Raw genomic sequence first — 22,137 nt, forward strand, 5'->3', positions numbered from 1 at the left:
GGGGGGGGGGGGAGGGAAGAGAGGGAGGGGAAGAATAGGCTGTCAATCTCAGTTAGTAAACACTTCTTTGATGTGGTTCCTATTAAAAACAAAACAAAACAAAACAAAAACACAACCTGACTCCTAAAAGCAACAACGTATGTTTATTTTAAATGCATCCGCTAAATATTTACACTGTAAGTAAGCTAAACGAAAAAAAAAAAAGATAAATTGGAACTTTTGTCAGTGAACCAGATTGTGAAATGCCTTGAGGGAACAGAAGATTTATTTGGGGAGAGGGGGAGAGGTAGGAATTTTCCACACTATTGTAAAGCATGAGCACAAATTATATGATCCCCACAGCCAGCGAGTTGCAAAGCTTCAATCAGCTGCCTTTTTATTTTTTTCCTTTCCTCTCTTTTCTATAAAGAGGAGGGGGGGAAGACAGAAGTGTTTCACCAACTTCTGTTGACTGTTCCTTTTTTCTCCTGATTGAAATGTGTTGTTAAACAAGATCCCACATAATCTCAGCAGAGGGTTTCTCTCGCTCGCTCCCGCTCCTTCTGGGAAGCCGCGATCGGTGCCATCGGCGCTTGATTATTTGCAAACTCCCTTCGCTGCTTTTTTTTTTTTTTTTTTCCTCCTTTTTTTTTCCTCCTCTCCGTCTCGGTCTCCGTCTCCCTCTCTCTCCCTCCGTCTCTCTCTCCCTTCCTCTCACCCCCAGCGCAACTTTTGCAGGAGCCCCGGTACACGCAGCCATGCCGCGCTGAGAGCGGGGGCACGGCGCCAGCCCCCCTCCTTCCCTCCCTCCCTCTCCTTTCCTCCCTCCCTCTCTCCTTTCCTCCCTCCCTCTCTCCCTCCCTCCCCTCCCTCCCTCCCCAGCGCCGCCGTCCCGAGCCGGGGGGGCCCCGCCGCCCGCCGCCCCTGCCCGGCCCCGCGCCTCGCCCCGGCCCCGGCCCGGCCCGGCCCGGCCCGGCGCCGCCGCCCCCCGCCCGCTCGCCCGCCCGCCCCGGCCGCGTCGGAGGGCCGGCAGCGGGGCTGGATGTGCCCGGCTCCCCCCGCGCTGAGGTGGGCAGCGATGCAGAAGGCAGGCGGCAGCTTCGCCTCCGCCGAGAGACACCCGCTCAAGATGGCAGATGTGTGTTGAGTTTGGGGGGCTGCGATCTCGCGTCGTTCGTGGCGGCGTTGCCATGAATAACAGGCGTCCTTGCACCGATGGCCCCCATGTACGAAGGTAAGCCCCGGCCCGGCCCGCCCCGCCGGCACCCCTGGCCCGGCCGCAGCGGGGGACGGAGGGAGGGAGGGGGGAGCAGGGGGTCCCCGCCGCTCGCCGTGGCCCCGGCCGGTGTTGCGGGAGGCGGGGGGCACCATCGCCCTCCCCGGCGCCCGGCGGGAGCGGGGCGAGGCGCGGGTCGCCCCCCGGCTCTGCCGGTGCCCGGCCCCGCGGTCCCGGGCGCTCGGTCCCCGGCGGGGGGCGGTGGGTGAAGTCCGTGCCGGTGCCGAGCAGAACAATGAGGTGGACGGAGCTCGCCTTGCGCCTCCGTGTGTGTGTGTGTCTCTGTGTGTGTGTGTGTGTGCCTGCTGCCTGCCTGCCCCTCGCCGCAGTTCGCATTCCCAGGACCGGCTACCCCTCTCCGCTCGCCGGTTTCCCGGGAGTTCCCCCCGCCGTGGCTCCTCTCCGAGGCGCGGGGACTCCGCGGGCAGCGGCGGCGGGGAACGGGTACGGGGCTGCTGGAGCCTGCTGTCAGCTCCCCTGGCTTCTGCTTCAGTCCAGCCCGGGCTGCGGCGAGAAGCCCAAGTACCCCAACTTAGTTTCTTTCAGGGTAGAAAAATCACAATAATTATATATATATATATATATATATATATATATATATATAATTTATATATGTGTGTGTGTGTATACGTCTGTGTGCGCTAGATCGATGTGTAGTACAGGGTGTCTGTTAAAAAAGAAAAATTCAGAGATGTATCGAGGTTAATTTAAATCCCCTCGCGACGCATTTACCCTTCCCCGTCACCCCTCCCGGCTCGGCGCTGCCCGGGCAGCGTTACATAAAGCGGAGGGACATCCCCCGGCGGCCGCGCCATCCCGCCCGGGGCCGCTCGCTCCGTGGCGGCGGAGACCCGAGCGCGGAGGGGCGCGGGGGGGGCGCCACGGGGACACGGCACTTTGCTCCCCATGGCGAGGCCGGTAAAACTTATCTGAGGAGGAAATCGAGCCCGGGCTGCGGCGGCCGCGCGGAGGGCGCTCGGCGGGCGGTGTAAAGTTACCGGTGGCCCGGCGGGTTATTTCTGGGCAGCCCCGGGCTCACCCGCTGTTCCGAGTCCGGACCCCGCCGGAGGCGGGCAGACAAAGAGGAGCATTTTCGTTCGCGCACACAGCACGGCCGGCTCTCCCCGCGCTGGCCGCGGCCGGGCTCGGTGCCGCCGTGCGCGGGGCCGGCGGGGAGCGGGGCCCGCGGCGGTGCCGGGGCCGGTGCCGGCGGAGGGGCCGCGGCGGGCCCGGGGTGCCGGTCGAGGCCAGCCCGCGGCGGCGCCCTCTGGCGGCCGCGTCTCGCCGCCGAGCGGCCCCGGCCCCGGCCCCGGCGGGGCAGCCCCCCCTCCGCTCCCCGCCCCGCGCCCGGGCCGCCCCCGGCAGCGGGGCCCCGCCGCGGGAGGGGGGAGCCCGCCAGCACCCGGGACGGCGCGGAGCTCGCAGCCCCGGCGCGTACCTGCCCGGCCCCCGCCCGACGGCCCCCGGGGCCGCGCCTGACCCCCCCGCGGTGTGACCGGGCCGGCGAGGCTCGGCCGGCACCGCACCGGAGCCCCCCAGCCCCTCCCGGGCGGGCGCCGCCGGCCGGGGGGCTCATGCGGCGATGGCTCTGAAGTTCGCTCCTCGCCGGGCCGCATCCGGCGGCGGTGCGGGGCCGTGCGGGCGGTGCGGGGCCCCTCGGAGAGCGGCGGCGCCCGGCGGGTCCGCACAGCCGGGGCGGAGCGGCCGCGGGGCCTGCGGTCAGCCCGGCCGCGCTCCCCTTCCTTCCCGGCGCGCCGCAGTGGGCGAGCGCCGGCACGGCCGCCTCCCCGGAGCCGGGCAGGGCAGCGCAGGGGAGGGGAGGGAAGAGGAGAGGAGAGGAGAAGAGGCCTCGGCCACCGCCGGGGCGAGCAGGGCGCCGGCTTCTTCCTGAGGAGGGGGCGGCGGTGCTGCACCGGAGCGTGCGGTGGAAGTTTAGCGGTTCCTTAGAGCATCCTAACTTGAGCGGCGCCCCTGCTTCTGCCTGACTGGAAAAGAGAGCAGATGGGGGAAAATGCCCTGAAAGTGACCCGTAGAAACAAATTTCCCGCAGCAGATACGGAACGGTCTGCGGCCAGGCTCTGCAGCATGCCTTAAGCCTCAAAATAGGTGAATATCCTGAATGGCAGGAGCCGGAGATAGCGTAAAGGCTGACAGAAATTTTTTTATCTCTGTTGTGTTGCTGTGTGCTTGCGGGTTAAATTACTGCTGAATGGCTTCGAGGGAGGTGGAGGAGGGGTTAATGATTGTTTTTCGCCTCCTAGTTGCCATGAGAGGTCCTTAGAATTCCCTGCAATATCGCAGTGCATAGATAAAAACTTACTTATCGCAGAGGATGCAATTTCCTCCTTGGAGGGAGGCAAGGACTGCCATCCTCCCTTGCGAGCCTCACGTTTGTGTGCACAAGCAGTTCGGCCTGTAGCCCTCCTCTGGAGCATCAGGTAGAGTCAGGGCACCGAGGAGAGCACCGGAACCGAGCATAGGAGCCGAGGGCTCGGATCGGCGCTGCGAAGGGCAGGCGCAGCTCTCGGGTGGCACACATGCACGCCCACCGCCAGCACCGCAAGGCAGGCGAGGGGAGGTGAAACCGTATCCCCGCCGTACCGATTTCAGAACATAGGCTCTTTGACAGAAAAAGCACCCTGGGAGGAAATGTGACACCTCAAAGGCCTTATGAAGTGGTTCCAGTAGAAATTGAAGTGAGTGGTAACACAGAGCACAGGCAGAAAGTCACCCAGCGTTCTTGACGTGCAGGTGAGGGTGGTGTGTGCTTGTGCAGAGCAGCTGGCTTAAATACCATTTCTGGGAAGCAGAACGGTGCCTCACCTGATATTAATAGGCGAGGCATGATAAATAAGTGACTATCTGGTGTGAAATCCTCTCCCACACACACTGAGCCAGGAGAATTTTCCCATTTGTTTTAAATAATTTGGAGGTTTTGCTCTTACCTTCTCCTCTCCTAGGTTTTTCCTCATTTTTTTACATTTTTTTTCCTGATGGTGGAGAGCTTAGCAGCAAAATGAAGGACATAAAAATAAAACGAGTGAAACAAAACAGAAGTAACACTGCTGCGCAATGTTTGACCTGGTTTTTAGTTTCGTTTGTGAGCTGTACAAGGAAATGAGTTGAGTTTCAAAGCAAACCTCATCAGGTGTAATCCTACATGGCCTCTGCTCCAGACTTGGGGCAAGCTGGTGGCTGCCATCCTTTCTGAGCACCAGAGATGTGGCTTCATCAGGAGTGGCTTGGTACAGAGGAGCTGAATGGCTTGAGCCAGGCAAGAATCTGGTTCTGTGGCCCCTCTTCTGGGCAGTTTTATTCTCACCTTTGCACTCGCCTTGTGATGTTTCCTATTGTGCAAAGAACAGATCCAGGCTCTATGGTCCAGGGGAGACCCCAGTTTAAGAGGGGGTATGCCAGACAGCACAGGCTGTGGGTGGATTTTGCTTAGGATGGGTGTCTCCAGCGATTTCCTTGGCGTCTGGTACCTGGCATCCTTCACAATTGCGTAAAGAGAGGTATTTATATGTATTAACCTTTATTTTCTAAACAGTGATTACCTCTGTTTTGGTTTCGTTCCTCTTCACTTAGCTCCTTTCTTATTCTTGACAACTTTGTTGCAATTCAGGGTGTATTTTTAGCAGCCACATCGGTAGTTTTCTATGTGGGTGGCTCATGGAATTAATCTGGGTAATATTTGTAAATTGCACCTCGCCACCGGTGCGGCTGCTGGAGCTGAGCACAGGCAGGGACCTGCCTGCACGCTATCCCTGTCACACGTGGGGCCGGGAAAGCCGGAAAATCTGACCCTGTCCTCCTTGTGGATCAGATCCCATTTAATGCCAGAAACAGGCCAGCCCTGCTGGGCTTCGAATGCATCCTTAAATCTCACTAAAGCACACAAAACTTGCTCATCAGGGAGGTGGCCCCAGTGAGGCGGAGTAAAGGTCTTTACCCCAAAGTTCATGCAGGGAGATAACTCAGAGACGCTTCCTGTTTATGAAATAATAACCAGAGCTAAAGCTGTGTCAGTGCTGGGACTAAAAGCCTGAGTTTTTATTTGCTCAGGATATGGCTATAGCCAGGATAACAGGAAGCCCCCTCCAGTTAAAATTATTGTTCTTACCATGCTGCTGTGTCTAGTAATTAAACAAGTTTGTGGTGTAATGGGTGAAAAATGCTGGTTTATTTTCAGAAGGGGAAAGAGCATTGCTGGTGCTAGGGGCTGGGGTGAGCAGACTAAGAGGCAAGCTCACTTACCACAGTCATCAGCCCTTGGACTCTGTGCAGTGCATTCCTCTTCGTGGCTGTGACAGGTGGGGAAGACTCACTTTGCTTCATTTGGACACCTCAGCTGGCCTGGGAAGTGAAATAATTTTCATTTTTCTATCACTAGTTTTCCGCATTGTTATTTACTGCCCAGCTTTGCGTGGTGCTGTGAGACCACTGGATTTGGTTCCATTCAAAGGGGATAAGAGTTGCCTGTGCTTGATGTTCAGTGTCGGTTCTTCTACTGGTGGGGAACAGCCTAGAGACCTCCTGTGAGGCTTCTGAATTTAAGCTCAGCCCTGGGAAGTTAGACTGTGTATTTGGAGATAAGTAATGGACTTGGGTGGCTAAATGAATAAGGCCTGATTTTGGCCACATCACAGCAGTGGTGCATAAAAACATGTGAATATTTGGTCAGGAGGACAGTTGGGAAGTCAAATCATGACAGCATTGGTGACCTGGGCCGGGAAGTAAATCCCTCTCCTGATTGTGGACCTCACCAGGTGGGTTCCAGGTGATGGTGTTAGAGCTGTCCTGCCAGATGGTGAGGTCAGGGAAGGACAGTCACCTTCTGCTCACACCAGACTAAGACACCAGTATGAGGCAGATGAGACAGCTTCTTCTAGCTGCAGGACTCAGGGCAACTGTGATGGTGCTGCCCATGGGCAAGACCCCTGAGAAGAGTTTGCCAGGGCATTCAGTGTTTGGCTTACAGCTGTTAGGGTGTCCCCATCCCTGTGGCTGTACTGAACAGGTAGGCTAAGAATGGCTTGTTGGGTTTTTTTTTAAGGTTCTACGCTTTTCCTCTCTGATCCCAATTTAAGAAGATATTTTCAGGTCTGTGCCTAAATTTAAGCTCACAGGCAGTGCTGCTGACTTCATTAGGATTGTTTATGCCTTTAAAGCTGGCCGCATGCTGGAGTACCTTTCTGACTCATGGCCTCTATAGCCTAATCACTCCATTTATAAAATGAGGTTGTTTCCTCACCCTTACTAGGAAATCTCTGCCCTCTGAATGTGAAATATTATTTATAGGTCTTTCTCTTACTTTTGGAAGGATAGCTGGTCAATAACAAGAAGGGAGAATTAAACATTGTTTAGAGAAAAAGTTGTTTCTTGAGCTGTTTACGCACCCTAATGTGGACCAAGGTAATTAACTGGAAGCCTTCTTTTTTGAAACTATTTCTCCTAGCAGTACAGAATTCACCTTTTATTTTGAAAATAAACACTGATGATAATTTCACTCCAGACATGGCATTTAGCAATTTGTTTGTCATAGAGGAAGAGTAGAGGCATGTTACTGCTACCCCTCATTTACAGCATGGAGTGCCCCTGATTACTGCCTCATTTGGCCATATCAGCAAACTGAGGTCCATCCTCAGGAAAGCACAAATGCCTTTATTTTGGGACTACTCCTGAATTCAGGTAGCCTTCAGAATTGGGTAATTTTGATGGCAAAACCACTTCTACTCAGACTTGCTCACGCACGTGAGTGGAGGAGCAGCCTCTGTCTCTGTAGGCCGGCAAAGGCATTTCCACATCTCAGAACACCTGGGAAAATCCACAGTCAGGACTAAATTAAAAAGCTATCTGTGCCATTAGGATTTGTTTATGGAATGGAAGTAACAATAAGCTGTAACAGTGTGTATTTATACAATGCTGTATATGTTCAAGATGCTGTATGAAGAGTGGCTGTCTGATCAGGTCACTGACTGAATGATGCCAAAGAACAGTCTTTTGCTTACTCACAGGACATGTGCAGAATAGCCAAAGGAAGCATCTTCAAGAAGTGAACCCCTTGAGCTGCTCCTGAGCTAGATTCTGATCCAGATCAGCAACAGTGTCAGTGAAACCCAGGGAGCTACACAAGGGGAAGCAGGGTCTGCACGTGATGAGCCTTAGCCTCTCTGTGTTGTGTTCTGGAGCAAGAGGGAGTTTTATCCAGGGTGAGGAATGCCATAGTTTGCTCCCTTGGTTTTCTTCAGCATCGCCACTGAGTGGGACATACATTTGGAGAAGCTGAAGCTCACTCTATTTACACATTGTTCTCTGTCCTGCTCACCTTCCAGGGCCTGTGCTGACGTCTGTCTCTGGAGGGACAAAATAACAGCAGTCACATCCAGCTCCTTCCCTGAAAAGTGGGAAAGGTCATCCCACAAGGCACTGGTATTTGCCAGACGTACTTGGGAAACCATGAAGGGCAGCCGCCTTCTCTGTTCTTTAGAGATTTCAATCCATAAAGGTGCTAGCAAGACCTGGAACAATGGTGTTACCAGTGGCAGAACCCTGCAGGCTAACATCTCCCTTGGTGCCAAAGGCTGACTGGTTGGGCTCTGGACTATGCTGAAATGCCAAAGAAACCTACCTCTCACCAAAATCATTTAAATCATAGGAAATGGGAAAAGGAAAGATTTTTTAAAAGCAGAATATCAAATGCCTGTCCAGCATGTTCTTTAACAAGCTTGCCCAGCATATTCCCCATGTATGGACAGTCCACAGCATGTCCAGGCTGTCATTGTTGCCCTTTGCTTTGTCACTTAAAGGATTTTACCCCCTCTGTAACTCCTCTCTGCTTTGCTTGCTCTGATTCATTGTCCTTTGAGCTGTGGATGTAGAAAAACTATTTCTTATCTTTGTCATGTCCCTCCTTTGTGTTCCCTAGGCTAAATCATATTTTGAACACATTCTTCAGTTCTTTCTCTTGTATCTTTTCCCCTTCAGCTCTGACCATTCTCCTGGTTCTCTGTGCTCCCTTCAGCTGGTCCATCTCTCTCTTGAGTGGCACTGCTAGAGCACAGTGCTGTATTTGGGTGCTGTGCTGGCCAAGGAGAGCAGAAGTGTTCCTTTATGACTGTTATAGTCAGTGCTCCTGTTTGGTTTAACTTTTGCATTATAATATTGTTCATCTCTGTGCAGCTTGTGGTGTGCTGTGGCTCACAGATCCTGTCAAAGAAGTCTGATGCCTCATGAACCATTTTCTTTTGTATGTGTGGAGGTAGACTTTCCTACCTAAGTGTGTGATTTTTGATCTGTCCCATTTGAATGTCATCCTGTACCCTTCAGTTTGTCGTGATTGTTTTCAGATTATCTAATTCCCCCGATTTTGCAATCCTGCTTGATGTCACCTGCCAATTTAAAAAGCACAGTCTCTGTTTATTCACCAATCTAAGCTTTGTTGTCAATTCTGCAGTCCCAAATATAAAGTACAGAAGAGAAGAAATGTTTTCATATAATCCAGAAAGAGAACCTTGCCCACGGAATATTAAAGAAACTTGAAAACACACACAACACTTGGCAATGTTTTCATACCTGTTCTTTTACTCTATTTTGGTGCTTTTAAAGTGTTCCTAATAACAGTTGTATTTTCTGTGCCAAGCAAATGCAGAACCTTATTGTACTAGGCATGACATTGATGTGAAGGGGTAGATAGTTATCACCCCAAAGGGTTTGCATTTCATATAGATGCAGGAGGGTGCATCACACAAATTGCTGGGACACTTTCAGGAGAAGAAATCAGAATGTGTGGGTTTTCCACAACATTTGTGCAGAGGTTGCTCTGGGAAAGGAAAGGGTGGGCTGAAGATTGAGAAGGAGTAAGTCAGTAGGTCAGGAAAAGGAGGAGAGAGACTTGGGGAACAAAGATGAAGGCAAGTGACTGTAACAGAATAGAGGAAGATGATCCCTGGGATCTTCAGGGGCTGAGGCTGTCACAGCCAAGGCTGGCAGGAACAGAAAATTGAGTGAAATGCTGAAGATCCCATCTTGGACTGTTTATGCAGTTGCCCCTACTGACTTCAGTCTCTCCCACTCTCTTCAGACTTCAGTCTCTCCCAGTTTTTTTCCCCTGGAGTTGTCTCTAACATCTTTGGAAGAGAAGGTGAGCGAGGACAGGAGACACTACCTGTACCCTAATGCTCACAGGCAGAATAGAGAATCTGTCTGGGGATTCCCCATCTGGAGCTGACACCAGAGGCAAAATTGATGCTGTGGCATTCACTTAAAATCTCTTATCCTGCTCACCATCTGATGGGATAGAGATTTTCTGAAACACCAGCAGTTCTCATTGATCTGAGACCCTTGTGGTTTCCTCCTTCTCTGCCATTGTTCTTCCCATGACTATGTAGTCGTGTCTATGTAGGACAAATTTGATGTGCCATCCTCCTTCCTCCAAAATTCATGTTGAATTTTCCCTCAGCTGAGGGAAAATTTAAGGACATATGTGACTGCCCCACCCTCTCTGTCATCATGTCTGCTCTACTCTCACCATCAGTCAGGGTGGCCAGAAAAAGTTACAAGCATGGAGACCCAGTCATCAGCACCTGAGCTCGTGGGTGAGAACCACATGTGCATCCTCCTGCACATGGGTGTGCATGGCACATCTCAAGCATGTGAGGCTCAGCACACTGTTCTCTCCAATAGCATGTCAGGTGTGTCAGTGTGTTTGCCAGTGAGTCTCTAAGGTTGTGGTCCTTCTCTTGGGTCAAGAGAGCAAGAAGAGCTCTTTTTTTGCTTATAGTTAGGGGTCAGGTTGTTTGTTTGCTCCTGGACGTGATCCAGTGGCTTCAGCACAGAGAGGAAGCAGCAGAGAGGAAGCAGTCCAGGAGGTTCCTGGAGTGTGTGGAAGATAACTTCCTGACACAGCTGGTGGGTGAGCAAGGCCAGAGGAAGGCTCCCTGCTGCGCCTGTGTCATGCAAACAGAGAAGGACTTGAGGTGATGGGGTGTTTGGAGGCTGCTTTGGGTACAGTGCTTGGTTTTCAGTGCTCAAGAAGTGAGCAGGGGGCTCAGCAGAAGGGACTTCTCAACGGGGCAGACTCTGGCTGTTTAGGAGACAGATTGAAAGAGTGCCTTGGGACAGACCTGAGTGACAAAGGAGTCCGGGAAGGCTGGATGTTCTCCAGAAACAAACCTTAAAGGCACAGGAGCACTAACAGAAGGACATTGAAGTGCTGGTGCGTGTCCAGGGAAGGGCAGCCAAGTTGCTGAAGGATCTTGTGTGCAAGACTTAGGAGGAGCAGCTGAGAGAGATGGGTTTGTTTAGCATGCAGAAAAGGAGGCTCAGGGGAGACCTTATCTTTCTCTACCACCACCTGAAAGGAGGTTGTAATGAGGTGGGGGTCACAGGTAACAAGTGACAGGACAAGAGGAAATGGCCTCAAGTTGTACCAGGGAAAATATAGATTGGATGTTATGAAAAACTTCCTTATGGAAAGGGTTTGTCAAGCGCTGGAACAGGCTGCCCAGGGAAGTGCTGATATTTAAAAATCTCTGGAGGTATTTAAAAGATGTAAAGATGTGGTTCTAGGCGACACAGTTAGTTGTGCACTTGGCAGTGTTTGGTTCACTCTTGGTCTCACTGATCTTAGAGGTCATTTTCAACCTAAGGAATTTTATGGTTCTGTTTATTTTTGCTTGAGGACATGAGGGTTTTTTCTAGTTACAGGTTGTAGAGGCATACACAGGATGAGGAATAGCCAGCAAGCTCCCCAGCTATTGGCTGCATTGGTGGGATGTTACACTTCAGGAGGGAATGTTACAGCAGATGATGGAGAAGCTTGGTGGAGGCTTGGACACTAGCAGCAATACTCAGAGAATATCCAGTCCCAGAAAACTTGCTGAACAAAACAAGTTTGTTTTTTTTTTCAGGATGGTCCTTTAGCTTGCCCAGAGTATTTTTACTTCTAGGCAAAATTTGTAAGCATTCTTTATTTTTAAAGTGTGGTGTATATTCTGCTCGTCTGCAACAACTCCAGCACGTCGATGTATTTATCTTTTCCTTGTTAACACTTACCATTCCTGGAACATCTCCTGCTCAGCAGCTGTTTGTAGGTGGCTTTTTTTCCTCTCCCATCATCTTGTACCTTTCCTTCCTGTTCAAGGCATCTATAAACCTCTTGTAGTGACATCATAGCTGTTTCCATAGCAACAGATTATGATACTAGAACAGAGGATAATATCAAACAGGAGGAGGAAGAGATAAATTATGGTGTTTGTGTGCGTGTGTCTGAGGGCTTGATTATATTCCTACATCTCTTCCAAGGATGTTGTCTGCCTAGCTTCTTCTCTGTTTATCTTACATGCCTTTTAAAGGTTAGGAAAATGTGAAGGAAAAAAGATCTGGAGGTCAGAACAATACAGACGCATATTTTTGATGGTCTCTGTGTAAACCTAGTAGGCTGAGATTTATTTTTTTTACCTCTGGTAGCTCTCCTGTGTCTCCTGAGAGTAGTCTGGAGAAAACTTAGAGGCACAACAATTCCTTGGTATGGCATCACTTTTACTTTAATTACCAATTATTCATAGCCACTAGCAGCTGGGATCCGAAGTCAAGGATCTCTGTGCTGCAGATTTTCCAAAAAAATGGACAACTGTGACATGGCATTGCCATGAGAACACACAGCTGTGTTTGAAAAGGGATGTGACAGGTGCTCAGATCAGCCAGAGGTGCCATGGGGAGAAGAGGGACAACTACCCAGAAGGAAATTAGGGGAACTGTGATTTCTAGACTGTTTCAGCCTGCCCAGAGAGTGGCCTGAGCCTCGTCCCAGGGTTAGCTTTGCACAGTGGTGTTTGTGGCAGAGCTGTGCCAGGATGGGTTGTGGGCTGGTTTTTGACCATCTGTGTGGTTCTTCCATGGCTTTGGGCTATCCCTCTGTCAGGAGCTGACAGCAGCAGGATTGCAGAAGGGTGAGTGCCCACATTGCTCCATATGTACGATGGCAGGAAGGCTGTTTGCTTAAAGCAATAGGCTGGAGGAGAAGAATGTCCAGCTAAAATACATGGTGTTTTATTTTCTCCTAGGCAGCATTTAGTGTTGACAAATTCCACATAGATTGGCAAGGATTTTCAGCAGGTGTCTGGTTTACCTCCAAACAGTGGTAATTTCCAGCCATCATTGCTACTTTCCTATTTAGATGTTAGACTTCAAACGCTGGAGAAAAAAAATCCAAGAAAACCGTCTTTGATATCCTCATAGCTCTGTCTGTGTGTGCAACCTTTAATCTTCCTCTTGTGCCAGAATTTCTGGGGAGTTAAACAGCCATCAGTAGTCCTTAGAATACCTGGAGTAGAGTTGTCTCTAACTGGAAAATCTCTGGTGACACACTTGTGCTCCTTAGCACTGACACACAGAATTGATCCCACCTTGAGGCCCCGTGGTGCCCCAGGGAGGAGGGATCTGAGCCCAGCAGTGCCAGGTGATGTGGCAGCTTGCCTTGGCAATCCAGCTGGCTGGGGCAGTGTGCAGTGGTGCTCTCTCCATTATGGGAATTCTCCACACAATGAGCCCTGGGTGAACAGCAGAGCAGTGCTGGGATGAGGTGATGCTCCAGCTCCCAATGTGTCAGCGCACAGGAACTTTCTGGTGGCTGGGCAGGCTGCTGGTGTGCTTGCTGGTGGTGCAGAGTGAAGTTTTTGGTGGAGCTTAGTGTTGCCAGGATGAAGAAAAGGTGGCAGATGACATGAATTGCCTGAGTCACTCAAACTCTGCAAGTTAGAGCTGTACAGAAGGCATGAGAGCACACAAGACCTTGGCAGGAATTAGTAGTTAAGTCACCTCAATGGAAGATTATTGGGAGCCAGTAGAGACCACAGAGGGCTGGTTGGGTGTGTTTGCCCTGCAAGCACCCACATGGCACACTGGGCCCAGCTTCAGAACAGGCTGACATTGTCCTGTGGGCAGCTCACTGCCACAATCAGGCCTCAGGGTGATGGAGGTTAGGGAAGTGGCAACAAGGTTCTTTGTGGAGAGATGAGAGATCACAGCCTTTTCTGTGAAACCAAATTAAAACAAAAGACAGCTCTTGGCTACAGCCAGTTTGTGGATAGCATGGAGAAACCAAAGACCTCATAAATCCTCCAAGTCTACAAAGAAACTGGGGATCACATTTTTTCATGACTACAATAAAAAAAGTTTTCATCTCTTCTAGCACAATCAGTGGCACCACCAGAAACCTGCCTTCCCCACCTAACTCCTGCTCTTCATTCTTTCAACAGCAGAATATGTGAGTGTATTTAGCAAGTGCAGATAAGAAACAGCCTGCAACCCCCATTTTAAATTAGCTGCACCACCTGGAAAGGACATGTGAGACCCAGACACAAGCATATCCCATTGATGATGATGACAGCACCTCTCTTGCAGTGTCATTTTCCTGTCGCTTATCTGAGGCTGAGAGCACCTGTGCAATGAAAGTGAACCTTGCAAAAGCCTGTGCTGCCTGCGAGCACGTGCGAGTCAGAAGGGACAGCAGGTGCTGTTCTTGAGCACTGTGTGTGAGAGCACAGGTGGAAGAGTGTCTGTGTGTATGTGGGACTCCTTCCATATGTGTGGGCACCTCCAGGAGTGTATACATGTGTTTGGTGTGGCTTCATCCCCTTTATCTATGGGCCTGATTCTCCTCAGCGCTGTAACGCCAGTTTTCTAACAAATTGTATTTGTAGCAGGGCTCTTTTCCGCTGCAGTGAATGAAGAAGGGAGATTTATTATAAATATAAATTAGGCTTTGTGTGTGTTTGTGAGCTGTCACAGCCTGTGCCGGAGGAAATATAAACAAGGTGAATGCAGGGTGTTTATGTGGAGCGATGCTGTGGCAGAGCATGTGTTGGCAGGAGTGCTGTCTGCAGTCTCTGCATAAGGGCTTGTGTTCCAGTGTGAGTGTGGAACACTGTAAATCACAGGGTGTTCAGGAGGGGACACTGCCACTCTGCCTGTAAAAGGCAGGAAGAGATTTTATTTTCAAGCAATGTGACTTTTCAGGCTGAACAAAAGGGTTACTAGAAATCCACGCTTGAGAAAAGTATCATTCCAGACATTCTGATGGAGGATGATCTATAATCCACATCCACCTGCTCATCTCTATCGTGATGCAGAAGAGCTGCATCTTTTATGTATCTTCTCCCAGTGCCAGGTTTTGGTGGCCCAACTGGACCAATTCTTGAATATGTCTTTAACTGTGCTAAATCGTCTCAGGTCTATGTCTGTATCCTCAGTTATCTCAGTTTATCTCTGTATCCTGAGCCTTCAGCCAGTGGTGGGATGTCACTGGTGTCTGAATGCAAGTACAGTATCCCCTGAGGAATCTGTATCCCTTCACGTGTGTTTACTGTACCACTTACAATGTATCTAATGTAGGTGAGGCTACCTCAATAAATGAGTTGTATCTTCTCCAGTATCTCTGCTGCTGGGCACCTGAATCCTGGTTTTGTGCATGCTCAGCCATGAGCTCAAGGTACAGAGTGTGGAGTTCCCCTCTTCAGGACCAGGCTTGGCTTAAAAGTTATTTCATGTTCCTCTAAAATCACTGCTGTTTCCCGGAGGAGCACTTGAGTCATTACCAATCCTTGCATTTCCTCTCAGCCAGGAAGGGTTGAAGGGGTTTCAGGAAGAGGATGCTTTATGAGGAGATGTCTGCTTTCCCTTGCCATGCCCTGTTGCAAACAGACACAGAGACTCCTGCCAAAAAGCTGCTGCCTGTAGAAAATAAAGTGTGAGGGAAAAATAAGATGGGATGTGAGTGAATGGCAGGAGAGGGCATGATTTCAGGTGGGGATGCCCAGTGCTTTTCATGTACAATAAAGCAGATGCTTGTGGAAGCACTGATGGTGAGCTAGGAAGTGTGTTTCCTTGTTTCCTAGCCACAGTTGTTACCTGGCATCACTGGAGCAAGTTGCAGGTTTTCATGTGGGTTTTGTTGTGGTTGGTTCTCCTGTCCTTTTTGCCTTCTTGTTATTGCAGGGCTCGTGAAGGGGATGGGGCTCTTACTTTCCTGGTGTGTTTTGTGTCCTTTCTCCTGTTCCTGGCAGCTTCTTCCCCTGTGCCACCCCCTCCCCAGCCAGCCCTGTCATGTTCAGGTGTCCTTGCTGGAAGGTGACCAGCCCCCTGAGGTGTTCATGGCTGTGCCCTGTATTGAGAACGTGCTGACTTCATGTGGGAGCTCAGTGCTGCATGTCAGGCACCCCAACCCATGGGCTGGAAGGGTTGTGATCACCCTGTGGTCACTCTGGGGCTCAAGGTGAGCTGTGGGGTGCCAGCAGAGATGTGGAGGAGGAAGAAGAGCACAGGCTTGATCACAGAAGTAAAATATTCTGTGGTTACCACAAAATGCTCGCTGAAAAGATGGATATTGGGAGTTATTTGTCTAGCTGAGGCAAGGGGAGCAGAAGCCTGTCCTGGTGATCTCAGCCCTCCTGTTTTACCCTCCAGGGATGTGGGAAGGACTGCAGGGATCAAGGTGCTCCCCATCCCCTGCTCAGGGTGTCTGGGTGGATGGACTGCCTGCCAGGCTGCCTGCAGGGCGCTCATCCCCTTTTCAGGGGGAAGTGGCAACCCAGCAGCACATGAGAGCTGTGAAATCCAGCCCTGTGTTGGGACAGGCTGCACTTAAGCCCCGTTGTAAGCCCTAATTTGAAGGCTTAGAGGGAGCTGAAGTGTGACACTGCATGCTGTGTCTGAGCTTCACCCTTCCTGAGCCACAGCAGCCTGTCAGGAGGGGAACCAAGGGGCAGGACAGCCTCTGCCTTCCCAGCTGGGCCAGGAACCTTCAGCTGAACTTGGTTCCAGCAGAAGTGTTGGATTTGGTTGGGTTGTAAACTGTAAATGTGATAAACCATGGCTGGCAGTTCTGACTGCTGTGGCTTGCAGGGTGTGCCCAAAGGAGCTGTGCAGTAACAGGCCTGTTCTGGCAGTCCAGCAGGTCTGCCTCTGTCTAGGTATGTTCATCCCTATGGTTCTGCCCCTGATAACTGCTTGCCATCACTCCAGCCTGGTCACTGCTTCTCTTGCAGGCTGGTAGCAGGTAACAGCCCCCCTGTGAAGGCTCCTAAAGGCCACATAGCCACACTGTGGTGGTCCTCTGTCACAGGAGCCCCTCTTCTCTCTCATGCTTGTGTCCCCTTCTCCCCACACTTGCTGTGTGCAAAGGGACCCCTTCTATCTGGTGCCCCTTGGGGGGATGTGTGGCTGCCCATGCTGCTGGGGTGGGTGAGCTGCCCAGCACAAGGTTAGTCACTGCCGACTCACTGTTTCATCCTTTTTGATTTGCAGCTATGGTTCTTGATTATTTATTTGTGCCAAGTATTGTTGCTTTCACTTAAGGTCACTTCCGCAAGGCATGCCTTCGTTTATTTCAGAGTCACTGCTCAAAGCACAGCCAGAGTTTTAAGAAAGCCACAGAGTGTGCAGTGCTACACAAGGGCTTGGAGGGGGATTTTGGCAAGGGGCAAATCTGTGTCCGTGTAGTTCCTAAAGGTGGTGGCCCCCAGCATCGTGCCTGCTGTATTGCTGGGAAGCACAAATGTGCATCTGTGTGCCCAGACAGACCTGTCCCTGGGAGTGTCCTGTGACACGGTGTCCACCCTCCTTTCCCAGCCACGGTTGTGGGACTTTGGCCAGTACACCAGAGAAAATACCACTGGTGTTTTTCACCTCTACAAGAAAACAGATTGTTTTTAAGTCAAAGCTAAGACTGTAGCACTTGCTGGAGGCTGGAAGGTAACTGTAAATCCTGGGTCTCATTTGCACAAACACATTTGGTTCCAATCCTTAAGGGCATTTTCCCTTCCTCTGCTTATGCCTGTGTTTCAGAAACATGTAAATTTTGTTTGGATTTGTTTTTTTTCAAAACACTGCAAAATGTGGGAGGGGGGCTTTTAAATTACATTTGGCACAGAAGGGATAAGGAGTATTCTGGATGCTCCACTGGGTAGGAATCCGTGGATGGTTGTCATTTAGGCTCAGTCAGTGGGAAATCCTGAGGAGACTGCATACACCACAAGAGTAGTAGTGATGTGTGCAGTCACTTACTTGTAAGTCTGCTGCTCAGATCAGACCTCTCAGCTTTCTTCTGGCCCAGCACAGGAGACCCCACATGGTGGGTCTTGTTTCAGGTGTGAACCTTATGTGCAGGGTCATTAGATGGATAAATGCCCTGTCATGTAAAGGGGTACAGGCTCTGTCACAGGTTGACACAGGAGTGGGAGGTGACACTCACCAGTCCAGGGCAGAGACCTGCAAGATGCCCCTGCTGCTGTGGCTGTCCCTTTTGTGTCAAGGTCCAGGAGTGAAGAAAAGGGGCTTGATTTATGCCCTGAAGAAGCTGGAGGTACAGATCTACCAAAGAGCTCAGGAGGAGGCAGCATGGCAGTGATTGCTGGCTTTGCTGGGGTTGATGGCACATTTATACTGCTGAAGGCCTTACCCCATAGCAAAGGTTTTGTTCACAGTTACTGGCTGCTTACCAGATCTCAAAATTGTTTAAAAGAGCAACAATCCAGCTAAGACAGCCTGCAAGGTGAGGATGAGGCTGGCCTACCCTGCTGTGGTTCCCTCTGGGAAGGCAGGAGGACCGTGCTGGCAGGGGTGTGTGATGGGAGCTCTGCACCAACATGGATCATACTGTGTGTGCTTCATGCTCTGCTTCCAGAGCTGCCAGCTTGGTGTCTCTCACCTGCACTGGAGGAGGAGGTGAGGTTCTTTAGCTTGGAGAAAATAACCAAAGGAGAGTTGGTGGCTTGTCTACACAGACTGGCTGCTGTAGGAACCACCCCAGCCTGCCTCAGAGAAGAGGGAGAGGTTTGTGTCCTCTCCCACCTTTTAGCCAGAAGGAATGCATGTGCTTGGAGGCTGCTGCATGCTCTCTTGCCATGCTGATGGGTTTCATGACACGACTTTTAGCACCTGAGGATAGGTGTGAAAAGGGAGGAGGTAGAGAAGTAGGAGGTGGAGGTGGTGTGAGTTAATACAAGACCCAGTGGGAAGCAGCAGCAGGCAGTATTATTTCTGTGATTTGAGCCAAAACTTTCTTTCTCTCTCTCTCTCTCTCTCTCACACTCATTAAATTACAACTAATGCAAGTAGCATTGTGAAGGAGGAATTTGGGAACTGTCGTTCATCATCCAGTCATTTGTAACGAATGTGCTGCTCAGTGCCATAGCCCATAGCCTTGCTGAGAAGTAATTCACTTGGTATTTGCAGGCATGACATGCGTGCCATAAGAATTCCACTGTTAGCATTATGCCAGCATTAGTGAGAGGATATGAAAATAAATGATGAGCTTTTGTTTTTCATTATTAAGTCCAGGTTTTTTGCTCATCTTGCTTCTTTTCCTCCCTGCATCTGTGAAAGGAGGGGCCCCTCTGTTCTTTTCACTTTCAGATCAGGCAGGTTGTGCCCTCAGTCTCCCAGATCCCCCATCTTCCTTCCAGACCAACACCCTTTTGCTGCTCCCTCCAGCTGTCTCCTCTGGGTTTGGAGATCAGCTGCAGCAGTCCTTTAAATTGCTGTAGGGTATTCCCACAGAATGATAGGACATCAGAGTATTTTGTGTACTCTCAGTATTTTGTTATGGGCCTACAGAACTGTTTTGCTCTCACCATCACTCAAGGAGACCAAGGCCTGCTCTTCATGGTTTCACTGGAAGGTTCAGACTTCGGTTGTGGGTCAGCAGTTGGTACTTTCAGGTCATCCACAAGCCTTAAGTGACTCTTCTATTGTTAAAAAGAGGGAGAAGGAGATCTCTTGAGGCAGCTGTCAGTCTGAATGTGCAGGAGCAGAGCTGAGCAGCCTCTGTCAGTGGCTTAAAAGAAGTCCACAAGGCAGAACAAGAAGGATCTGTGACCCAGAGTTGTGAGAGGCATCCCTGTCCATTCCAGCAGGCTCCTCCAGAGCTCTGTATGTGCAAAGGACTTAAACATTACAAGGGAGTGAGACAGTTAAGTGTTATTTATCCCTATTTTGGGATATTATCCCTATCTCTGTTTTCTAGTGGGGGTGGCTAAAGAAGAAAGCATAGCAGTTTCAGAGATGACCCCTGTTTCTGGAATCATCAATTCATGGGGCTTATTTAAGCTGTCACACAAACACCCACCTGTGCAAAATAAAAGACTTCTTTGGAAAACTGGGCTTAAATATCCCCATGAAATCCTTGAACTGAGTCAGTACCAGCTCTATACAGGATTCCTGTGCTCGTAATCTTATTCTTAATCAACTAACCCAGTCAGTCTTTCATGTCAGTGAGTTGCTGCTCACTCCAGTGGCCCCAGCCCACATTGGCTGTTCACCAGAAAGCCTGGCTGAGCTGAAGGCAGATGGCAGGGTAAGAGCTTGTGCTGATCCTACTGCTATTAACTCCACCACTCCTCTGCACAGCAAGCTGCTCCCTTTGAACATCAGCAGAACCGATTTTAAAAGCCCTGCAGCCCAGCCTGGTGTGACATAGCTCATTTTGAATAGCTCATTTTGTCAGGGAAAAAGATACCTCGGTAAACTTTTGAGTGGAAGCTGTCAGGGGTAACCTCAAGATGCTGAAAGAAGCAGCCATAGGCTCTGAGGAGGAGCAGGAGCCAGCTGCAGGTGTCATGTTCCCACCTGAGAGGGGACATGTGAAAGCCAGTGCTTTTTTTCCCTCTGTCCTCTTTATTCCTGTGCTCACAGGAGCAGCATAAGCACCAGAGCGTTCTGTGACGTTGCTTTGCACGTAGTGGTGGTTATGAAATCCAAAGCTGCTGGGTGGCTGTGCCTGTCCTACCCCACACCGTGCTGCCAGCACACCCTGGCACACACACAGTGACCTGTGCTGCATTGTGGCCAAGTGCAGCTGTGACCTGTGGGCCTCCCAAAATGTCTCAGGCCAAGTGGCTCCGTGCCCCACGTCTGCACTCACTGACGCGCAAACACGCACAGTGCACGGCCTTTAGCACCCATAGTTCTGGTGTGTGGCTCTCAACAGGTCACTTCAGGGCAGTTGCAGAGACTTGGAAACAGGGAGGATGTGTTTCTCTGCCTGAGCTCCTCCACATGGTCCTCTCACAGCTCTTGCAGTGATGGAGTCCTTTCCACTGGGAAGCAATAACCTGCATTTGATTCTTCTCGAATTTTGCAATATGCATAAGTGGGGTGGCAGTGACACTGGGCTTGAAGCCTTCGACTCATATTTACTTATGATCTAAGACAGTGATTTCTGTTCAGACCTCAAAGGGCAAGCTGGTGTGTGATTTAAAGTCATGCTACCAGCAGAAGCATATGACCTCATGGTATGAAAAAGCAGGAGGAGATTAGCAAAGAAGTTTCTAAGGTACACAAATGTCCATGGGGAAGAAAAAATGAAATACATTAACAGGAGAGTCAGTCTGTCTGTGTAAGAGAGGGCTGGGGAAATGACTAATATGTGCAGCTTGATTCAGATGTTCCCTCTTTGATTCAGATGTTCCCTCTTTGATTCAAGCCCCCTCCTTTGCTTTCTCTACCCCCTACCTCGCCTTGGATTTTTCTGCCTTTCAGAAGAGAGCGAGCGAGGGAGAGTGGAAGGACTCAGTGAGGAAGGAGTTAAGGGAATGCTCACTGGGGATTATAAAACAGCCAGGCACTTGGAAACAGTTAAGAAGAGAGAAACAGATCTGCCAGGAGGGAGTGTGGCACTGGAGCCGGTGGTTTATTTTCATGCCTCCCTACACAGCAATGCAGAAGTCTCTCCTACAATGGGGACGGAGGTAAGGGTGGTGGGAACGGGGTGAGGGTCTCAAGGTTAAATAAACTTCTCCAGCCCCAAGTTCACCAGCCTTCCCACTGATCCCCGTTGATGGGCTCTGCTCTGGATGTGGATTGTTCCTGTGTGGGTGGCAGCAGGTAGCACCTACTGTTGCCTGAGGGCATGGCCTTGCCTTGGGGTCAGGACATCCTGTTTGCATGTTGGATGTAAGGAAGAGTGGTCTGTGTGCTCTTGGCATCACCCTGGGAAGGTGGACACAACAAACTTGCTGTGTGCTTGAGCACAGCACCAAGAGCACAGTGTGGGCAGGTCTCTGGGGACGCCCATGTGAGCATGAGCTGCATGCAAGGTCTACTGTGAGCATGGCTGTGGGTGGGTGGGCAGCTTGTGCAAGCCCACCTGGCCAGGAGGAGCCTTCTGTCGTGCTCTGATGAGGTGGCTTTGAGTCACAAGGAGCTGTGTTTTCACTCACGCCGTATTGGTGCCTCAGGAGCCCAGCTGAGGCCTGCTGTGCATCATGTTGGGCACCGGGCACCATAACGGGGGCAGAGACTCCTGGTGCTGGAAGGAAAGGCCGACACAAAGGCAGTGTCACCTGGCAGAGCTGGTGGCTTCAGGGCTGCCAGGTGGCTTCAGGCTTCCCCCATCCCCTTCTCCATGTGCCTGGGCTTGGAGCAGGAGCCAACTTCTTCCTAGTTAGGTCTTCTGTGAGCATGGCTGTGGGTGGGTGGGCAGCTTGTGCAAGCCCACCTGGCCAGGAGGAGCCTTCTGTCGTGCTCTGATGAGGTGGCTTTGAGTCACAAGGAGCTGTGTTTTCACTCACGCCGTTTTGGTGCCTCAGCTGAGGCCTGCTGCGCATCATGTCGGGCACCGGGCACCGTAACGGGGGCAGAGACTCCCGGTGCTGGAAGGAAAGGCCGACACAAAGGCAGTGTCACCTGGCAGAGCTGGTGGCTGCCAGGTGGCTTCAAGCTTCCCCCATCACCTTCTTCACGTGCCTGGGCTTGGAACAGGAGCCAACTTCTTCCTAGCTGAGGGACACTGCGACTGTGATGGTGAGTTATGAAGTGACCTGAGGGCAGGCCCTGCCATCACCTCCTGGCTCCTCAGCTCTGTGCATGAAAAATGGTGCTGT

At 51.0% G+C, this 22,137-nt stretch overlaps 1 protein-coding gene across 2 annotated transcripts in view; it reads left to right on the forward strand.

The window, feature by feature from the left end:
• The first annotated feature begins 994 nt into the window (after nt 1-994).
• Nucleotides 995-22,137, forward strand: part of HIPK2 (homeodomain interacting protein kinase 2) — a 131,776-nt gene continuing 110,633 nt past the window's right edge. For both annotated transcript variants that reach the window (XM_063154021.1, XM_063154022.1), the window contains exon 1: nt 995-1,213. In XM_063154021.1, coding sequence (XP_063010091.1) covers nt 1,195-1,213 — 19 coding nt within the window. In that variant the 5' untranslated portion in view covers nt 995-1,194. The remainder of the gene's footprint in view (nt 1,214-22,137) is intronic.

This window comes from Melospiza melodia, chromosome 4 (assembly GCF_035770615.1).
Source record: "Melospiza melodia melodia isolate bMelMel2 chromosome 4, bMelMel2.pri, whole genome shotgun sequence".
NCBI lineage: Eukaryota > Metazoa > Chordata > Aves > Passeriformes > Passerellidae > Melospiza > Melospiza melodia.